Raw genomic sequence first — 18,784 nt, 5'->3', positions numbered from 1 at the left:
TTCTGCAAAACAGACTTTTACTGCATGACTCAGTAAAATCATTCCATTAATATCTTATTTTTCTTACATATAAGGATCAGAAGTGAATGCAAAAATAAATTATAAATTAAATAAATTAATAAAAAAGTAAATAAAATAAATTATATAAAATAAATAAAATAAAATATTTAGTAAATAAAATTAGGTAAACAAGTAAAATCTAATTCCTTGTCTGTAGGAGTTTTCAGTCTAATATGTAAATGACTGTCTTGGTTTTTTTCTTGATTGCATAATAGTAGACTATGATCTGAAATGAAAGTAGAACAAAACAAACATGCAGCAAACCACAGCTAAAGAGCTGTCCCCATAGATTTAGAAAATAATTGCAGTGAAATGATGAAATGCTTATAAGAATATCAAGGTTCATGTAATTTAATCTTTCTACAGTTTCTTATTCTGAAGAAGAGGAATACACGGGTTTTTTATTCATGTTTGGTTTTTTGCTACACATACACTATTTTACAATTCTGTCCTTCTCCCAGAACTGATTGGATTTGTGGAATCCAGCCTGCAAGGCAGAATGCTGCCTGCAGCACAGAAGGGATTTTGAAGAAACACTCCTGTGATTCCAGTATTGGCAATACAGTGAGGATAGAAATTTGAAAATCAACATTCAGAACTGAGGAAGTACTCTCTGGGGCACATGGGACTATCTCTTTTGTATCCTGTGTTTGTCAAGAATCGTAAAATGAATTGTGACATCCTTTCAGATGTTTGGCACATTACATCGATGGCCTGACTCCACATGTTATTTCTCTTTTAATTTTCCACTGTCCAAAAAAAAGAGCTTATATTACCATGTTCCTGAATTAGCATTTTTCTAAAATAAATAACAGAGCATTTGTAACTTATAGTATTCTTCAGTTACACAAGTTTGTACTCAGGAAATGTAAACAATCATCCTCTTCTTCAATAAATACAGAACATAACTTAGATTTGCTCCCCAAGTGATGGCCCCTTTTTTGTTTCTTGATATGCCTGTAAGAAGCCAGAATTTGCCAAAATGAGACTTCTCCCAATGAAGCTGGAGCAGGGGGAACACAGATGGTGAAAGCTGGTGGAGTCTACATGTAGGCTTCCCCAACAGCCCTGCAAACCAGATGTCAAGGAACAAAAGGGACAAATTTCTTTCTCCCAGTGGCTTGTGCTCTCCTATCCAGCTGCTGTAACCTACAGCAAGTGACAGACTGCTGTAACTCATTTTGGCCATGACATGCAATTGCTTTATACCTTCAGGTCTTTCCAGTTTTGTGTCTAAAAGCAGAAAATTTTCCAGCAATACTGTTCAGCTTCAGAAGAAGAACAAAGAGATCTTATGCTTTCTAGATGGGGCTCTGGTATGATAGGGTACCTTTCGAACAAGACACAAGAGAATCTCTATATTTTTAGGAAAATCTTAATTACCATGACTTTATGCAAACCCCCCCCCATACCTACAATTTATCCAGTATCATTACCATGTATGAACATGATAGTCAAAGAAAAGATTGCCTTGTTTTGTAACAGTGGAGTAGAAAATGTCTGCTTAATTCTCCCTTTTCTGCCCGTGTTTTAATGAGCTAATTAAGTGTTTAATGAGCTTAATGCCTTAAGATGCTACTCTTACAATCCTTAACATAATCACACATTTTACAGATGGGCTTTCTAAACAAACATTCAAATCCTACAGAAGCAGTGGCAATAGAACAACTCATATAAAAAGAACTATAATGTTACAATGAAAGAAAAAAACCAAGAAATACGAAAAAACATGAAAAATACACATTTTATAGAATATTTCAAGCATCATTTCAATGCTAATAGTATAACTCCTCTACAGGTTTGCAACTAATTCTGAAATGGTAGGCTAACAAAATTTCCCTTTGGTTTAGTTCATCCAGTGAGGAGGAAAAAAAAACAGTTTTAAAATCCTTTATCCAACTGTGATGCAATTTGATGGGGTTTTTTGGTTTTAACTGTTCACTTAAGTACTTGGTCATAACGATTAAGATCTGTTCCAGAATCCAAAAATGAAGAAAGCTGTGGAATTCCTTTCAGGGCTCTCAAACCCACTGTCCTGTGGTCGGGGAGGATTGTGGTTTTCCCTGTTTGATGATGATCACTTCTCCCTGAGCACTATTAGATCATGATTTCTAGAGGCAGATCCCTACGGCTCATGATGACACTTCCAAACAAGCAGGAATGATGCTTTCGGAAAACAGAACCAATTACTGGCATTTTGAAAAAGTTACTCAGAGGTAGGTAGTTCTTAACTTTCCTCTAACCTCAGCCCTCATTTCAAACTTCACACTGTCACTGCACAACAATCTCAGCATGATTCTCATGAACAAGAAACAGATGCTCAGTAAAGAGCAATCAGAACAAGACTGTTGCCCCATCTGCCTCATCCTTTGTTCTGAAAATGTTTTGTTAGATGGAAAGTTAAACTGTTATATTCCTCTGACTCCATCTCTATCATTTCACATGTATTTTGTTATATGGAGAATCTTCTCAGTAGATAAAGAAATTTATGCGTGAGTCTTTACTTAAACTTTAGGAAACTTTCATTGTCTTACAATTTGGCATTTCATATGGATTTTGGAATATGTTTCTAGATACAGTATATATTTGAATGTTTCTAAAATAGTACTGCATTCTAAAACCCTAGGTTTCTTTACAAGTTTAGTATGATACTAAAATAATACAAAACATAACTATTTTTAGATTGCAGTTAGAAATACCTCTTCAATTTATATACTAAACCAATGTAAAACTGCAACAAAACTTCACTTTTTAATTAACTTGCTTCTCAGGAAATCAACTGTAAATTTGTATTTTTTTTCCAGCACAGAGTGGCTTTTATTTTTTTTTGATATCTTAGTAAAAACTGCATTTTGATAGCTCCAGATATAAACACCCAACTAATCATGACATACAATTAGTCTATTTATGGCTACAAAAAGCAAGCCTTGTTCTCATTATGCAGTAAGTACTAGCTGTTTATAGATCTGACAGTTTGCTGGCAGTGATCCAAACCTATAGTGCTATTATTCCTTAGTAAAACTTAAACAGCTGCAGTCATGTAATTCAAAACCCTGGAAGCTGCTGCAGTGCTTGCTCAACCTCAGTATACCATGAATGCAGGATGCTGCCAGTCATATAAAGGATCCTCTGCTTCACATTATGAAAGAAAGACGTGAACTACAAACCTGAATGCAACCTGGAATTTCCAAACAGATGATCTTGTGACAGCCTTCTCAAAAGTCCAGGTATGGTAAACCTTTGTCTGTGAATTTTCTGCAGTGAGCTAAACTCATTTACTGTAAAATGGGGAAGCTTTGCAAAAAGAACCCACAAAAAAAAAAAAAAAACCCAGAGCAATTTGTTACAAGGGCATGATACATCATTAAAAGAACATAAAATGCCATAGTTAAAGTTTTCTGAAAATTACTTTGAAGAAAAGATGTTTAATATGAAACAGAATTATCTATTTGCTGAACTTTGAAAGTCCATTTCTTCTGCTGCAGTTTTTCCTCTGCTCTTGTATTGCAAATTAGTGGGGAATACCACTATTCTGCAAGATATTTCACCATATGAAACCAGTAACATTGTTAAGTTATCTTAACTAACTGCAAAAGCATACTTTTTTAACTAATTGGAACTTCTTTCTGCATACTTTGCAAGTATGACTTTTCAGTGTAAGTTTGTTGGACTGTTTTTGCCATTGATTTTACAAGCAGTGCCTGCTGGTAATGAAAACCAGATCTCCATCAAAAGACATTAAATGCAGAAATGTGTTGTTTAAACTTCTCAAGTAATACAATTATTTAGAAGAGTACTGTTAAAAGAATCTGAAATGTGAAAGAGTTACAAAAGTGAGTCATGTAATTTTAGGTTTTGATCAGTTCTTTTGGAAAACATTTCTTTATACTAAACATTAGTTACGAGAAAGAAAATTGTGTAAGTGGAAAATGTTAATCAACAGCACTCTGTAAAATCAAGAATCTATACTTTGAAATTACTTAAATTTCCATCTGCAGGTTTATATCATACTGAAAACCATTCATTTGACTTAACTGCATTTCTAACTGGAGTAAATAACAATTACCACAAGCACCACAAATGAAAGCATACAGAAAATCAAAACTGATAATTAGGATCTTCTGCTCTGGTACACATTTAGTTGTAGTCATGCAGTTCTGCAAGTCAGCAAAATTAGGCATTTTGAAGAAGATGGGAACTCCCACTGAGGAGCTGACTGCTTAAGGAGTGGCATACTGACTTTTGGCACTGACTTTATGCTTTCAATATGGAGTGGGGAAACATGCTGAACACAAATGCAAAGAGATAGGAAGTGTAAAAAGAATGCCGATGTAAAAAAAGAATACAAAAATATTAAGAAATTAGATACCAAATTATATTTTGTGAAAAGAACCCAACAATGTGCATTAGAACCAGATATTAGAATGTAAAGGTATGTGTTATTTGTGGTGCCTTTTTTTTTTTGAAATGGAAATGTTTAATTCATATTAAGTTCAAAAGTAAAAGTATCCTTATTCGTAGAAGCCTGAGCTATTTTGCATTTTAGTGTGATATCCCACAGAAATGAGTGGGGGAAAAAAAAGCTTGGAGAAGTATACCTCCAAACATATCTGATAAAATAGATAATAAATTAAGAGACTGGAGTAAATACTCTGGTAGCTATTAATCTTTTAATGTTTATGTTGTTGCTGCACACATTAAAATACAGGTAAGCCCTTCTGACTTCATTTTGAAGACTGTGATAAAAACCTCACAATAATTTTGAAGAGATGCTGGTTTCCTTTATTGGTCCTGTGACCAATTTAACGCATGCCTTCTTTTTCCATATTTAAAGTGACATCTTCCTTAAAACTCAAGGAGCACACCAAAATTCCTTGTTCCATGTTACAGCTAAATTCTGCAAGAACTTTCTCATACTGGTTTTTCAACTAATTTTGACATTTGCAATCTCAGGATCATTGTTTTAAAGCAATCTGACAAGCTCATCTTCTGACATTTATTCCTGATGGACATTGTTCATGTTTGCAACAGTGACAGCTTTTTTCAGTTTTAATTTTAACTGATTATCTCTGTTGTGCAATATGGAGGCTAAAATGCTTGTATGGAATAGTATGAGGGAATAAAAAATGACCCCTATAGCTCACTAGCTCCCTGTTCCAATAAAGGATGTCTGATACACCACAGCAAAATTCACATGCAGCATTATGAAATGCAATGCTGCCACCTCTGAGCACTTTGTGTTAGTTACCATAGCACACAGGACCTAATGAGCTAATGCTTTTGGCATTGCCATGTGAAATGTTCATGAAATTTGTCTGCTATCAAATTCTTCACAGGACAACAGCTTTTTATACATCCCCATAATCGCAGAAACAATGAGATTAGCTTTTTGTCTAAAAATTGTCAATATAAAGAGTGTAATCTTATGGCTTTAAATCAAAAGCATCATATGTGACTGGAAAGATTTCATATCAACAAGGTACAAGATAACTGCAAAAGATTTGTCAGTGGAGAATTTTTGTTATTTACACATCAAAAAAATGATGTTCCAAACTTCAGCATAAATATATGGAAATCTAAAAAGACAAAATATCAACCAACATGGAAAAAAACCCAGATTATAATAAAAATAATACTGATGAGATGAGTGGTAGGATTGGAGACACTAATACAAAACTTTGCCAAAACAAATGTTAGTTATCTGAAGATATGGCATTTCAGACTAAGAAAAGCAAAAGTCCCAGTGTATTATGCAAATGCCAAAGGAAAACATGTTTCTGAACTTCATGGGGATGCTGTTGAAAGACACACATTTGTTTTCCTCACAGGAAAGAGAAACAATGTACAGCTATTCTTGCAATCCATCTACATCTTTGTGATGGCTGCTGTTGAGAACAGCTCACCTCATTTCTTTCACAGCAGCTTTTAATCCAACAATTCTGCCAGGCTCTCTGTGGATACCTCTGAAACAGGAATGGCAGACTTTTGTAAGACCCCAAATTCTCTGAGTTCAGCTCACTGATCTTTCAAATATCAGTTTGGAATAACTCTTTCTTTTGTTGTCAGTTGTCACACAAGGCCTTGGCTCACACAGTGCACCTATCCACAATCCTCTCTTTCATTAATAAATGTTTAAGAACATATCTAACTTCCAAACTTCTTGCATCATCATGAGGAACTGGACATGCACGAGAAATTTTTGGATAGCATTTTCTTTAAAAAGTTTCTGTGAAACTCTAAGCAACAAAAGGGAATCTAGCACATATTTTTAGATATACTAAAAAGAATTGCTATCTAAATGAAATGTATGGGGCATTTTTTTCATCTTGTATAGCAGACAGAATCCTACAAATCACCCAAAAAGAGTATTTCTATTACACATGCCTCTAAATTTCCTGCAAGAATAAAGCAAACACACTGTCATATTTCTCTTTATTTTACCTTGTCAATAGTTGTAGAGTTCCATTAGAACTATCTGTATACAACAGATTTTAATAGATTTAAGCAGGTTGAATAATAAAAAATACCCAGAAGTATATTAAAATTATATTTGTATGTAACAAGGAAAAAAATGAGTAAGTATCTTTGAATCATGATAATTTCTATACATTTCAGCCATTTTCTTTGGAAGCCTCAAAGTAGAATAGAGAAATGTGATGTTATTGTTACTAAACTGAAATATGGACATTTTATCATTTTAAAAGATACCTACACTATACAGTCCTACAGAGCACAAAGGACTTACCATACAATTGAAGGTCAGCACATGTTAACACACTTTGCTAAACCAAGATTACTGTTAGCCAATCCTGGTATCTAAGACCATTGGTGAATTTTCTCCATGAACTCTGGTATATTTCTCTAACCAGTAATATAATTTAATATAATGTAATGTACATAATGCTTCCTATTTAGTTCTACCTTCTAGGTGGAATATTATACTTGAGTAATTATAAGGCTTCCATATTTTATTGACCTACGGAACAGGTACTACTAATATTGATCCATTCTTATATAATGGTAACAAATCTCCTAGTATGATAAATGTTTCACAACAAATGTCAATATAATGCAAAGACAAAAAGTCAGTACCTGTACATGAAAACATAATAACTGAGCTTGTGTCTTTTTTCATGTTGTGATCACCTTTTCCCTATTTCAGGGAAAGGCAAAAGGACCATCCAGATAACAAGAAATTCGATACCAACCAATCCTAAAGAGGAAAATTTGTGCTTTTGAAATATATTTCTACAACAAAGGATTTGCGAGAGGATATATATCAGTAAAAATAGGTATGTAGATGGAAGATAACCATAACTTGGAGAGGAGTGAAGGCAGAGGAAGTGGTGAGGAAGTTGGGGAGAATAGTGATGAGGAAAATCTCTGAAACCTTCTATGCAAAAGCAGCACAAAGGGGTGTATCTCAAGTGTCTGAACACAAACACTTGTAGCTTGGGAATCAACCAGCAGGGAGCAAAGTCCATGCACAGGTACTGAGCTGCATTTCACTGCGACTCCAGAGATGCAGAGATAGCACACACACAACTGAAGGGGTGCAATGAAAGGTTCCAGAACACTTAGAAATGACAGCCCAGAAAGTGAGGAGGAGCTGCATTCTATGACAAATCATGCCTGAATGCATGGAGAAATTGGTGACAAGTCAATCCAGAGCTTATTTGTAATGATTAGAAGCCAGACCTATGAGCATTAATTATATTGTAGTAGGGATCTGCTGAATTCTGCTGGATCTGCTAGATCAAGAAGAGATGGTGGATGAAACCTTTGGGCAGCTGAAGGAAGCTTTACTCTTGCCTATCCTGGTTACTCACGAGAGACTTCAGCCACTCATATCTGCTGCCAGAAAATACGGCTGGGCGTGAACAATCCAGGAGACTTCTAGTGCATGTTGAAGACAATTTTTTGATCCAGCTGACTGACAAGTGGTCTAGGGAATGTGTTCTTCAACAGGTGAAGGAATGTGAACTTGAGTGAATGTCAACTTGAATGAACTTGAATGGCTTTGGTTACTGCAGCTATGAAAATATGAAAATGAGAAGCTCAAAATCCAGAAAGAAGAAAATTGGACAAACTATAGAAGAAAAAATGCTGAACTTGTTAGCAATTTTGGCTAGTTTAGGCACCTCTTTAACAGGATCTCACGGTAGACAGCCCTGGAGGGCAAAGGGGGCCAGGAGAACTGGTTAATCTTCAAGGACAAGCTACTCCATTACTTTTCAGCCTTGATTTTTACAGCTAAGGCTTGTCCAAAGGCTTCCCAGGTGCCTGGCTGGAGCCTGTGAGCAGAATCTGTGAGAGTGAAGCAATACCCATTGTAGAAGAAGTTAATGTCAGGGAGCACCTGAGGAAATGGGATGAGACAGGGTGCATCCAAGAGGAAGAAAGCTGTCTTCTGTCATTGAGAGGCCTCACTCATTTTTGAAAGATCATGACAGTCAGAGGAGATTCCTAATGACTGGAAGATAGGAAATGTCACATCCATTTTCAGAAAGTGGAAGAAGGTCTAAGAAACCACAGGCCAGTCAGCTCCACTTGAGTCCTTGGTAAGGTTATGTAGCAAATCCTCCGTGAAGCCCTGTCTAAGCACACGAAGGATGAAAAAGTGACACCAAACACCAAGATGAGACTATCAAGGGCAAAGTATTCATCACTTATTTGATATGATTTTCTATGATGAAACTACTAGACCTACTGATAAGGGGAGAAAAGCAGCTCTAGCATCACTAACTTGACTATTCTAAACCATTTTTGTTTGAAGTTCTTAAGCTTTATTTTACCTATGATAATTTTCAAAAGCGTGTATGTAAATATTGGTGTTTCTGGGCTAGAACACTGGCTGTACACTTTACTAAAAAGTGACTCCAAATGGTGCAAAATTACTTTTTTATATACTTAACACTAGAAACAGCCTATAAATGGAAGAATATATTAAGAAACATAATTTCTGAACAAAATATTAATGTTATTCTTAGACTGACTCATTATAAGAAAATTTTGCATATAAAATTGCCTTTTCTAAGAAATGATTTATTAAAGCAAAGTCAAATATTGTTTTTCCATCAAGGAAGAACAATGAAAAAACATTAAAGAAAGTTAATGGAAGCAAAATAAAGTTAAAAATGTTAAACTGAGTAAAAAATGGACAAATACACGATGACTGCATTAAAGCTCTTAAAACTATCAAGAAAATTAATGAGACATTTTTAGAGCCCAAGTGGCTACTGAAGGAATAAAGGAAGTTGTAAACAATACAGGATTAAAATGTATTGTTGTTGACAACTCCAAGTTTATAATAACAACAAAGCCCTCCTCCCATATTAATGAAGTTTTAAAGCCTGTTTATCAAAATTAATTGAGAGTGAATATATTATTTTGCCCTGGTACTGCAGAAAACCAATAAGAACTTCACTGATTATCTCTGAATCCTACTAAACTCCATTTTCAAAATACTGAAGAACACAAGTCTCTACTTTTTATCAGCAAGATTTGTAACCCAAATTGCCACAGCACTTGAAAAATTCTTTCTCTTGGTATGAAGTAGAATCTGTAGAAAGAGTTTGTAGTTCTTACATTTAATCCCTGACATTCACAGATATTTAAGTCTTGCAAATTTTTAAATTCACCTAACAAACCCTAAACCAAGCAACAAACTCCAAACCCAAACTAAACAAAACAAGTAACAACAACAAAAAAAAAAAAAAGGAAAAAAACCCAACCAAGCCAAAAAACTATCATATTAAAGGTGAACAATCCAAATTCTTAGTGTATGACATAAATGTAAGAATTCCTCATACAGGTTCAATCTATCCGGGCCAATACCCTGAACCATGGTCACAGCAGATTACTGAGATGAAAGTGCAAAACCCCAAAAATTGGGGTAAACAGTCCTGAGAAAATGGCTTGAAAACAAGCCCACCCTTGAGCACAAACTAAAACTGATGGGCACCAGATGGCTTTCCCTGGTCTGCCTCTGTATGTGTTCCAGTTGTTCAGCACTCCAGAAATCAGAAAAAATCAGCTTCAAACTTCTCATTTGAGGTCATCTTCCAAAATTAACATAATACAAAAAGCCTGATACAAAAAGGTCTAGCCTGATGCTGTTTTCCTGAACACATGAGAATTTCCTAACAAAGATCAGTGAGAAATTGGTCCATATAATTTCCCGTGTTTAATCATAATGAAAAACAGTAGACCAGAGTCAGTAAAAACTAACAAACAAACAAAAAGAGTTAGGACATTAAATCTTAAAGTGTTTGTGAAGTTCCAAGTGGTGTGGTGATCAAGTACTTGACTGCATATTGTATACAAGCCTCCATGAAAATGCCCATTTCATCTGTTCTAATGTTTTACTTTTCTTCCAACACAGGGATCCCACATACCCCAGCTGTGCCTCCTCAGATCTGCACAACACTGATTCAGACTATCCAAAAATTTCAACTTTTCCAGCTGTCACAGAAGATAACTGCAGCCAGCTGAATGTCAGGATGCAAGTAGTTACTATTATATTACTTATTCTTCTTTGTCATGCATCTGACTGTAGGAGGACAAGGAATAGGAGTTTGAGACACAATGAAAGGGAAAACATCTTAAGGAGAGCATCTAGCACTGTTAAGCGCAATGCCCGAGGCCTAACATGTGATATTTACACTTATCTTCATGAGAAATACTTAGATTGTCAGGAAAGAAAATTGGTTTTTGTGGCACCTGATTGGCCAGAGGATATAAAACACATGCTCCTAGCAAGAAACAGGATTCGAAAATTAAAGAACAATATGTTTTCCAAGTATAAAGTACTGAAAAGTCTGGATTTACAACAGAATGACATATCAAAAATTGAGAGCGAGGCTTTTTATGGTTTGGATAAACTTACCACACTCTTACTTCAGCATAACCAAATTAAAATTTTATCTGAGGAGATTTTTATTTATACACCTAGTCTAAACTACCTACGTCTCTATGACAATCCCTGGCATTGCAGCTGTGAACTAGAAACTCTTGTTACAATGCTACAGGTTCCAACAAACAGGAATTTGGGAAATTATGCCAAATGTGCACACCCAATAGAACTGAAAAATCAAAAGCTAAAGCAGATAAAAGCTGATCAGCTGTGTAGTGAAGAGGACAGGCAGGATCCCAAAAACATAAAACGGGAGAAGCCTGAACCTGTCAAACCAGAATTTGACTCTTCTTTGTGCCACATGTATGTGTTTCCTGTGACAACTCTGAACTGCAGAAGAAAAGGTTTGTATCTGTTGTTATAACTGAATTAATGATTTTAATATTCTATTTAGTTAATCCTTACTACATTTATCCCCACATTATTTACTGCAAATGAACTTAATACTAGTACTCGCTTTACCTAAACCGAAATTGTTAATTACTTTTCTCTTGTAACTACCAGCAATAAGTAGAGTTCTTCCTGCATTTTACCTCTGCTCTGGAGCCCAAATTCCACAGATATTCCTTAGTGCTGTAATGTATCTAACAGAAATCAAATCAACAGGACTAAAACTGAGCATATTCCTGAAGTTACTAGTCTGACTATAAACAATGTACAACTATAAACAATCACTTTGACAGAAGTGAGCTGTGAAGCAGAACTGGAGCAGCCAGCTGTGTTTTCAATGCCCAGAGGAACCTGATTGCAGAGGAAAGCTTTGCATCCTCACATTTACTGCATAAGATTTCTTCTGCTAAGGGAAGAAATTGTTTTTGTTCATGAAGAAATACCTCCTCTGTGCTCTTCCTCCCAGCACCCAGCAAACAATTCAAAGTTGAAGGGACCTCAAGAAATGTTTTTTTCAGACACTTGGATCCATTCCATCTCTAAATCTTTCTCAGGCCCCTAAGAGCCACAGTTAAGCCCTAAGGGTAAACCAGATGGGGTATATATCAACACGAAAATGCACATTTATTTGTCCTTTATATTTCCCATATTTTATCCCATGACAAAACAAAGCAAACAAAAAAACAATTCAGAGGAAAATCATTCCTTAACATAACAATTCCAAAATAAGCATTGCTTGAAGAAGCTGACATTGTGACTCCTTTTTCCTTGTGATTTTAGCAGAGCTTTAGCTTGCATGTTTTGTTCAGCTGAACTTCTATGTGCTTCAAGAGTAACTTCATTTTATGTAAAAACCTCAGTATGCTCTTACTCTTGCACCTTTATGCCAGAGGAAAGCTCAGAATTCAGTGTAAGTAGATAATATCTAAGTATCAAGGATTAATGATTTCAATATTTGACTACATTTTATCTACTATGTATGTCATAAAAATGGTCTGTGTTCTTTACTTTTTTTCACCCTATAAATTCCTTTCTTGTCCCTCTGGCTCAATTTTTCCTTTACCATGCAGCTACTACATTTTTTAATTAATGATTTATGCTGCTGCTTTTATTTATTTTTTTAATATTCACCTATTTTACTTTTCCTTGCAGATAGGATGTTAATTATTAGATTATAGATTATTAACTTAATTATACTTAATAGAATCAATAATATCATTATTACTATTCAGTAAACTGTTATTGAACAAAACCCAGGCATAAATTACAATCCTAATATAAGCAAAGACTGACTTTATAACTCTCTTCACATAGTGTTACCAAAGAGATTAACTGAATACACAAATATACCCAAAAACTTCTGGAGAAAAAAAAATTTACTTTTTTCTCTAAGTTCATAGAAACATTCAACATGGTCTGATCTTCATGGGAGTATCAAATGGGTTTATGGTATTTGAAAACATGGTTTATTGTCTTTAATGTTAATAATGGAGGAATAAAGTTATTTCAACCTCTACACAAGGGTACTAGAGGGTACAGGGATTCCCTTCTTCAGGTCAAGAGCTAAGTATTTCAACCCAGAACTTCCTGCATGCCTAGCATGGACACACAGAGTATGTTTCAATACTTTTTTGAAGTACTAGATCTACTGTGCACATGCTTGACAGCTGGATGCAGACATCCCATGGATATTTGGTATTTCTGAACATATGGAAATCTTGGATGAAAGCATTGTACTTATTGTCTTTGTATATGAATATTGTACAGCAGATGCACAATTTCACTGGAATTTTTATCAGAAATAGGAGTGTAATGCACACAAAATCCAGGGAAATACAAATACAAATACAAATTTCTCTCAATCTGCATGAATAAGAATTCAGAATAGAAAAAAGTGCATCAGTTGCCAATCCAGTAAGATGACATGAAATTCTGCAATCCATTCCTTTACAATGGAGGGAATGGAATGACAAGCACTTGCTCTATCACTACTAAATATGTCTAAAGAGGTATGAAAACAGGTCCATAGCTTTCAGTTAATGTCAGAAAGCTCATGAGAGAAACATCTTAAAAATACATTTATCCATGAGTATGTCCTCTTTTTTTAAAACAATTCACTCATATCTCATCAGCCCACTGATATGCCAGACCTTGTGGTACTCTGGAATGAAATATTCTATGAAAAAAAAAAAAGGCAAAAAAGAAGCTTGTTTGCATTTCTGCAAAGAACTTGTAATTTCAAGGACAGTTGAAAAAAAATCTGTTTCTAGTACTGCCAAACTCTCCAAGTCTCTAAATTCAAGCATTATTTGCATTCATTTGGTGAAAAATAGGCCCTGAAACTTTGACATCTGCAGAAGCAGGAAGCAATCCAACCACAGCGGGCTGGAGTAGTTACAACATTTATGTTTTTATAAAACCAAAGCTCTGCTCATAATCAGATACACGGCAGGAAGACTCTGGTATGTTGCTTTAGTCCCAAAAACACCTGATTCATCTGATCTCTTCAGCACTTCAGAAGTACAGTGACCACACAGATTCCAGCCCAGCCCCAGGAACTTCCTTTCATTCAAAGACGGTCAAATAAGAGACGCTGCTCATTTTCCTGTTATGACAGCACAGGATTAGAACACTCATTGAGCAAATATAATAATCCTGGAGATTAGGTTTGTTAACATCACCCTGAGAGGGTTCAAGCCACAGTCTGCTCTTCTCAAGCATGGGCCCTTACTACTGGGGTAGGAGCTGTTCTTTCTGGAGTTCTTTTGCAGGGAACACTGTAAGGATACAGACACTGATGACTGAGAGGTCCTCAGCCCCTTTGGAAATGCCAATTATAGGAAAGAGAAGCAGACAGAATGCCACTCTGCTGCCTGGGTGTTTTTTTATATAGTTACTCTGATTTCTTTTCTTTAAGCAATCAAGCCCTTCACACATATTTTTAATATTAATATAGTATCTTCACTACTTACCCTATTCCTATGTGAATGGCCTAGTTCTACTAAAATAAAAATATAAATCACAGAGGTTTTACTATAAGCACTAATAAGAGAACAATTCCCACATGAAATGTAAAGGTACAAGTAAAGAAAGAATGAAATTCAGCAGTTGGAAAAACAAGATGGCACTGGTAGAGGGGATAAAAGGGAAAGAAAACAAGAAACAATGTTATACTGACAATACTCTGTCTGGCATGCAACTGCGATACCTAAGCAGTAAGAATAATGTAAAGTTGATACAAATGTCTTTTTTTTATGTCTTTTTCATTATTTAAGATTTAAAGAAAGTTCCAGGTAACATACCTCCAGATATAGCTAAACTTGATTTGTCCAACAACAAAATTAGACAGCTACGAGCCAAGGAGTTTGAAGATGTCAGTGAACTGAAGATATTAAATCTAAACAGTAATGGAATGGCATACATTGATCCTGGTAAGAATAATTTTAAATATTCATTTAAATTATTTCTTTTTTATTAAATACTGTCTCTATCAGATATAAACCAGAGGGGGGAAGGATTTAAAATTCTAGAAGTTGGTGCAAATTTTACCTTTTGTACCTTTCAATTCATAGAATGAAGGTTTGCACTGAAATACATTCAACATGAAAATCAATAGAGAAAGACACGTTTCAGTTGCCCTTTCTTAATACTAAACCAACCAAGTGCAAAAGATAATTCTGGAACAAGAAGGCTAGCAATGGCTAACAATTTTGCAAAATGCTAAGTAGTTGAATGATTTTTTAAATATCTTTGCTGCATCTAAGAAAATATGTCATATAAGGAGGCTACTTTTCAATTATATTGTACAATAAAATAAAGGATTTTATTTTATTGTACAATATAATTGTACAGACAAACCTAAAGTTTGTCTGTAAATTTATATTGTATAATAAGATAAAAGGATTTAAACTCATTTTAGTTAAAAATCATTACATATAATTGCTTTCAAGTTATATTTTATTAGAACTCAAGTGGCCTTACTGGCAATTTGCTTATAGCCTAGGTGCATTTGGATTTAATTATGAAAGCAGACATAAACTGGGTGAAAGAGAGAGAAAATGTATCAAGCAAAATGGCCTTATCTTCTACATCTTGGCAATTAAACAGCATCAGAAAGTGGTAATATCAGTGAAATGCTACTTATGATGTCTAACATTACACAGTTGATTTATTTAAATTAAGACTTCTGCTATTAAATGAAACAGTATCCTTGCAAAAAGTATGAAGTGCTCACTGAAATGTAACTCACAAGCATTATTATAAATTTCCATGTTTACTCTGTTCCAAATATGAAAACATTAATTTGAAGGTTCTATACATGTACACAAATACCTATATACATACAAAAACCTCTGGCCCTCCACAATGTCTAATAATAAGTTGCCATATTCCTACTTATCTTGACAATAACAGTAGGATTTAATGAAGAAATCAGGAATTCATCCACCTCCACTGCCTCTATTCTAGACTCAGGCAGACTCAAGTGTTTTATAGCTTTACCAGCACTGCAACTCCCCTAATATTTCTCACTTGTGAAGGCACGTGCCGTATTTTGGAGTTTGAATGTTTGAATGTTTGAGAAATCCTTTTGTAGGCTTTAGCCAAAAAATACCCCAAAAAACCAACAAGTAACTGTAAGATTATAAAGTGTTTTTCCTGTTCTAGATGTGCATATTTTTCCTGTCACAGATTAATTTTGTTTTCTAAGTTAACTTTATAAGGTACCAATAACTATTTTTCTATTGATTAGCTGCTTTTTCAGGCCTTAATAACTTAGAGGAGCTGGATCTATCAAACAACAGCTTGCAGAATTTTGAATATGGAGTACTGGAAGATCTTTACTTTCTGAAAATACTATGGCTGAGAGAGAATCCTTGGAGATGTGATTACAACATACATTATCTTTTCTACTGGCTGAAGCATCACTACAACGTTCACTACAATGGCCTAGAATGCAAAATGCCTGAGGAATATAAAGGATGGTCTGTTGGAAAATATGTTCGAAGTTATTATGAGGAATGCCCAAAAGACAAGCTTCCCATTTATCCAGAAACTTTTGATCTGGACAAAGATGACGAGGAATGGGAACGACACAAAGAGCAAACAGTTCAGACAGTAAAGAAGCATGGTGTTATTGTCACCGTGATAGGCTAATAAGGGAACCCTTTCCCTTAGTAGATTTAAATATTTGATACTTTGAAAAAGAAAAACATGCTGTTTACATTTGTTCTAATTATTCTGTTGGTTTTAGGACTATCTGCCTACAAAGATGTCTTTTTACTGCAGATAATAACTACAGAATGACATTAGTTCAACAGCATCCTTCATCTAGTAATTGTTTTTGTTCTAGACAATTTGTTCTGGACACTCTTGTGAAATATTTTGGTAAATATTTGAAACTATACAGTAAAAATTGATAGACACAAATGTATATAATATGGTGGGGAGGAGCTGTCATGTATGAATACAATTTATGTGTTCACACAGAAATAGCTGCAGGACTGTTTTGAAAAAGACACATTTTTCTTGAATGTATTGACAGTTCTTTGTATCTATTAGTTTCCTGAAATATTCCCAGAAAACATTTCTAAGATTTTTATATCGACTTCCTGTTGTTTTATTGTAGACCAAAAAAACAAACTTAAGACAACTCTTAAGTACAATTCTAGAAAAAGAGGAATGGCAGTTGTTACACTAATTAGGATTCAAACACAGAGGGTGGGTTCCACTTGCTGATTTACCAGTGTTCCTCCTCAGTCTTGAACAAATAACTCAGCCTCTGCCTCTTCCATACCTGAGCTGCCTTAAAATGTTAATGTTGGTTGGTTCCCAAGATCCAGCTCCCCATGCTCATAATTCCCTTGTTTGGTTTTTGAGGCAGGCAGAGCTGAAATCTTTCCGGGAAGAATTTTAGGTTGTTGTATCAGTTTGACACAGATTACATGCCATGACTTCTAGGTAACGATGATCACATGAAGGATGCTGTGGTCTGCATCCAGCACATCAGTGCCCACCCAAACTGAAGGTAAGAGTACTTTTGAGAGCTCAGACGTGTGGGACATCCTCTAAGTTCACTCTTCCCTCAGGTCGTTTGTAAAATGCATGTTACAGCACCTCCTTGACAAACAACCATCTATGTGAATATGCATTGAATAAAACCTGTGATCATTCTAATACTACTACTACTACTACTAGTACTACTACTACTGCTCAGGGTTACAGTAGCAGGGCTGTACAAATACCTCTGCTAAATAGATGATATCGTTAAAGATAAAATTCCATGCTACATAGTGTACTTAGATCACTAAGAAATGCTGAAGTGCAGAGTAGAAATTCAGGGCCAAAAGTTTAAATTTCTCTTGGCTATCGTGGAAGAAGTTCTGGGAGACTCCAGGGAGAAAGTTTGCTCCTTTAAAGATCTGGAGACAATTATGGTGTTTGTGCACTTCTCTGGTGCTTTAACCACGGGTCCCAAAGGTCATGCATTTTGTTTTACTAGACAAAGCACTGTGCTTTAGTGCTAACATGAAATGAAAGAACAACATAAAGGATAAAATCAGGAGATGTTAAGGGTGGTAGGAATGCCAAACAATCTCAAAGCAAACACATTCCATTATTATTTGCATTCCTTTATGTCCTCCATTATTCAGATATGAATATATTTAATTGCGCTTTACTGACAAATTGGATAATTTAGCCATTTCTCCCACAATACCCTTCAAAAACTTTATAGCAAAAATACAAGATTATCTGACTCATCCCTGTTCCTGGAAATATCTTAAGCATTATTGTAACTAATAAAGGTTAATCCTGATAAGATGGACAGAGAGGAAAATTCAATTTGCCAGTAACATTCACTAAATAGGGCATATTCAGGAAACTTATAAGTGCTGAAAGTAAAAAAAAAAAGGTCTGCCACAAATAGTAGCAACTATTAAGTGATGTTGTCCTCCTCCTCTCAAATTCTGGAGAATTATTTCAGTACAGAACCACTGGGTATAATTGAAAAGGACAGGCAATGAAACCACAGTGTTATTGGCAGCACAGCCAATGGTGAAAATCTGAGTAGGAAAAAATGCATTTGTAGACCATGTTATGTTAATCTCTGCAAAAAGTCAGTGCTGGGAGAAAATACTAGCTTAAGGCAGCCTAAGTCTGGGTAGAAAAGACAATCCTGGAGAAGAGTATAAGACAAAATCTGTGTGAGAGGTCTCTGATCTCTCTGGTCAGCAAAAAGTACCAGCTGAAAAGCAAGACTGAGGATCACAAGCAGTAGCCTAATTGCTCTTGTTTGAAGGCCCTGGGGATTCCCAAACAGATGATGAATGTAACTCTTAGGACCAAGGCTAAAACCTGTGATACAAAGTGATAAATAGGATGATTGTTCAGCAGAAGGCAGAGTTAAGAGAGAGGTGTGAT

General features: G+C 35.2%; 2 protein-coding genes across 3 annotated transcripts in view; one reads left to right on the top strand and one right to left on the bottom strand.

The window, feature by feature from the left end:
* Nucleotides 1-18,784, bottom strand: part of FBXL13 (F-box and leucine rich repeat protein 13) — a 63,744-nt gene that overhangs the window by 31,082 nt on the left and 13,878 nt on the right. The window contains 2 exon segments of the mRNA XM_063395009.1: nucleotides 3,215-3,354; nucleotides 6,502-6,554. Of these exon segments, the coding sequence (XP_063251079.1) occupies nucleotides 3,215-3,354; nucleotides 6,502-6,554 (193 nt within the window).
* Nucleotides 2,089-18,380, top strand: LRRC17 (leucine rich repeat containing 17). Of its 2 annotated transcripts, XM_063396944.1 has the most exons (6): nucleotides 2,089-2,276; nucleotides 3,163-3,287; nucleotides 7,223-7,352; nucleotides 10,445-11,319; nucleotides 14,641-14,796; nucleotides 16,116-18,380. In XM_063396944.1, exons 4-6 carry the CDS (start codon nucleotides 10,563-10,565, stop codon nucleotides 16,517-16,519), a joined length of 1,317 nt encoding a protein of 438 aa, XP_063253014.1. In that variant the 5' UTR covers nucleotides 2,089-2,276; nucleotides 3,163-3,287; nucleotides 7,223-7,352; nucleotides 10,445-10,562; the 3' UTR covers nucleotides 16,520-18,380. The 2 variants fall into 2 exon arrangements, with proteins under 2 accessions (XP_063253014.1, XP_063253015.1); XM_063396945.1 differs by lacking the exons at nucleotides 2,089-2,276; nucleotides 7,223-7,352 and having other exon boundaries at nucleotides 2,754-3,287.

The sequence above is a fragment of the Prinia subflava genome, chromosome 4 (assembly GCF_021018805.1).
Source record: "Prinia subflava isolate CZ2003 ecotype Zambia chromosome 4, Cam_Psub_1.2, whole genome shotgun sequence".
In the NCBI taxonomy this organism is placed as follows: Eukaryota; Metazoa; Chordata; class Aves; order Passeriformes; family Cisticolidae; genus Prinia; species Prinia subflava.
Note: the sequence above shows the minus strand (reverse complement) of the source record. Positions and strands in the feature narration are given on the sequence as shown.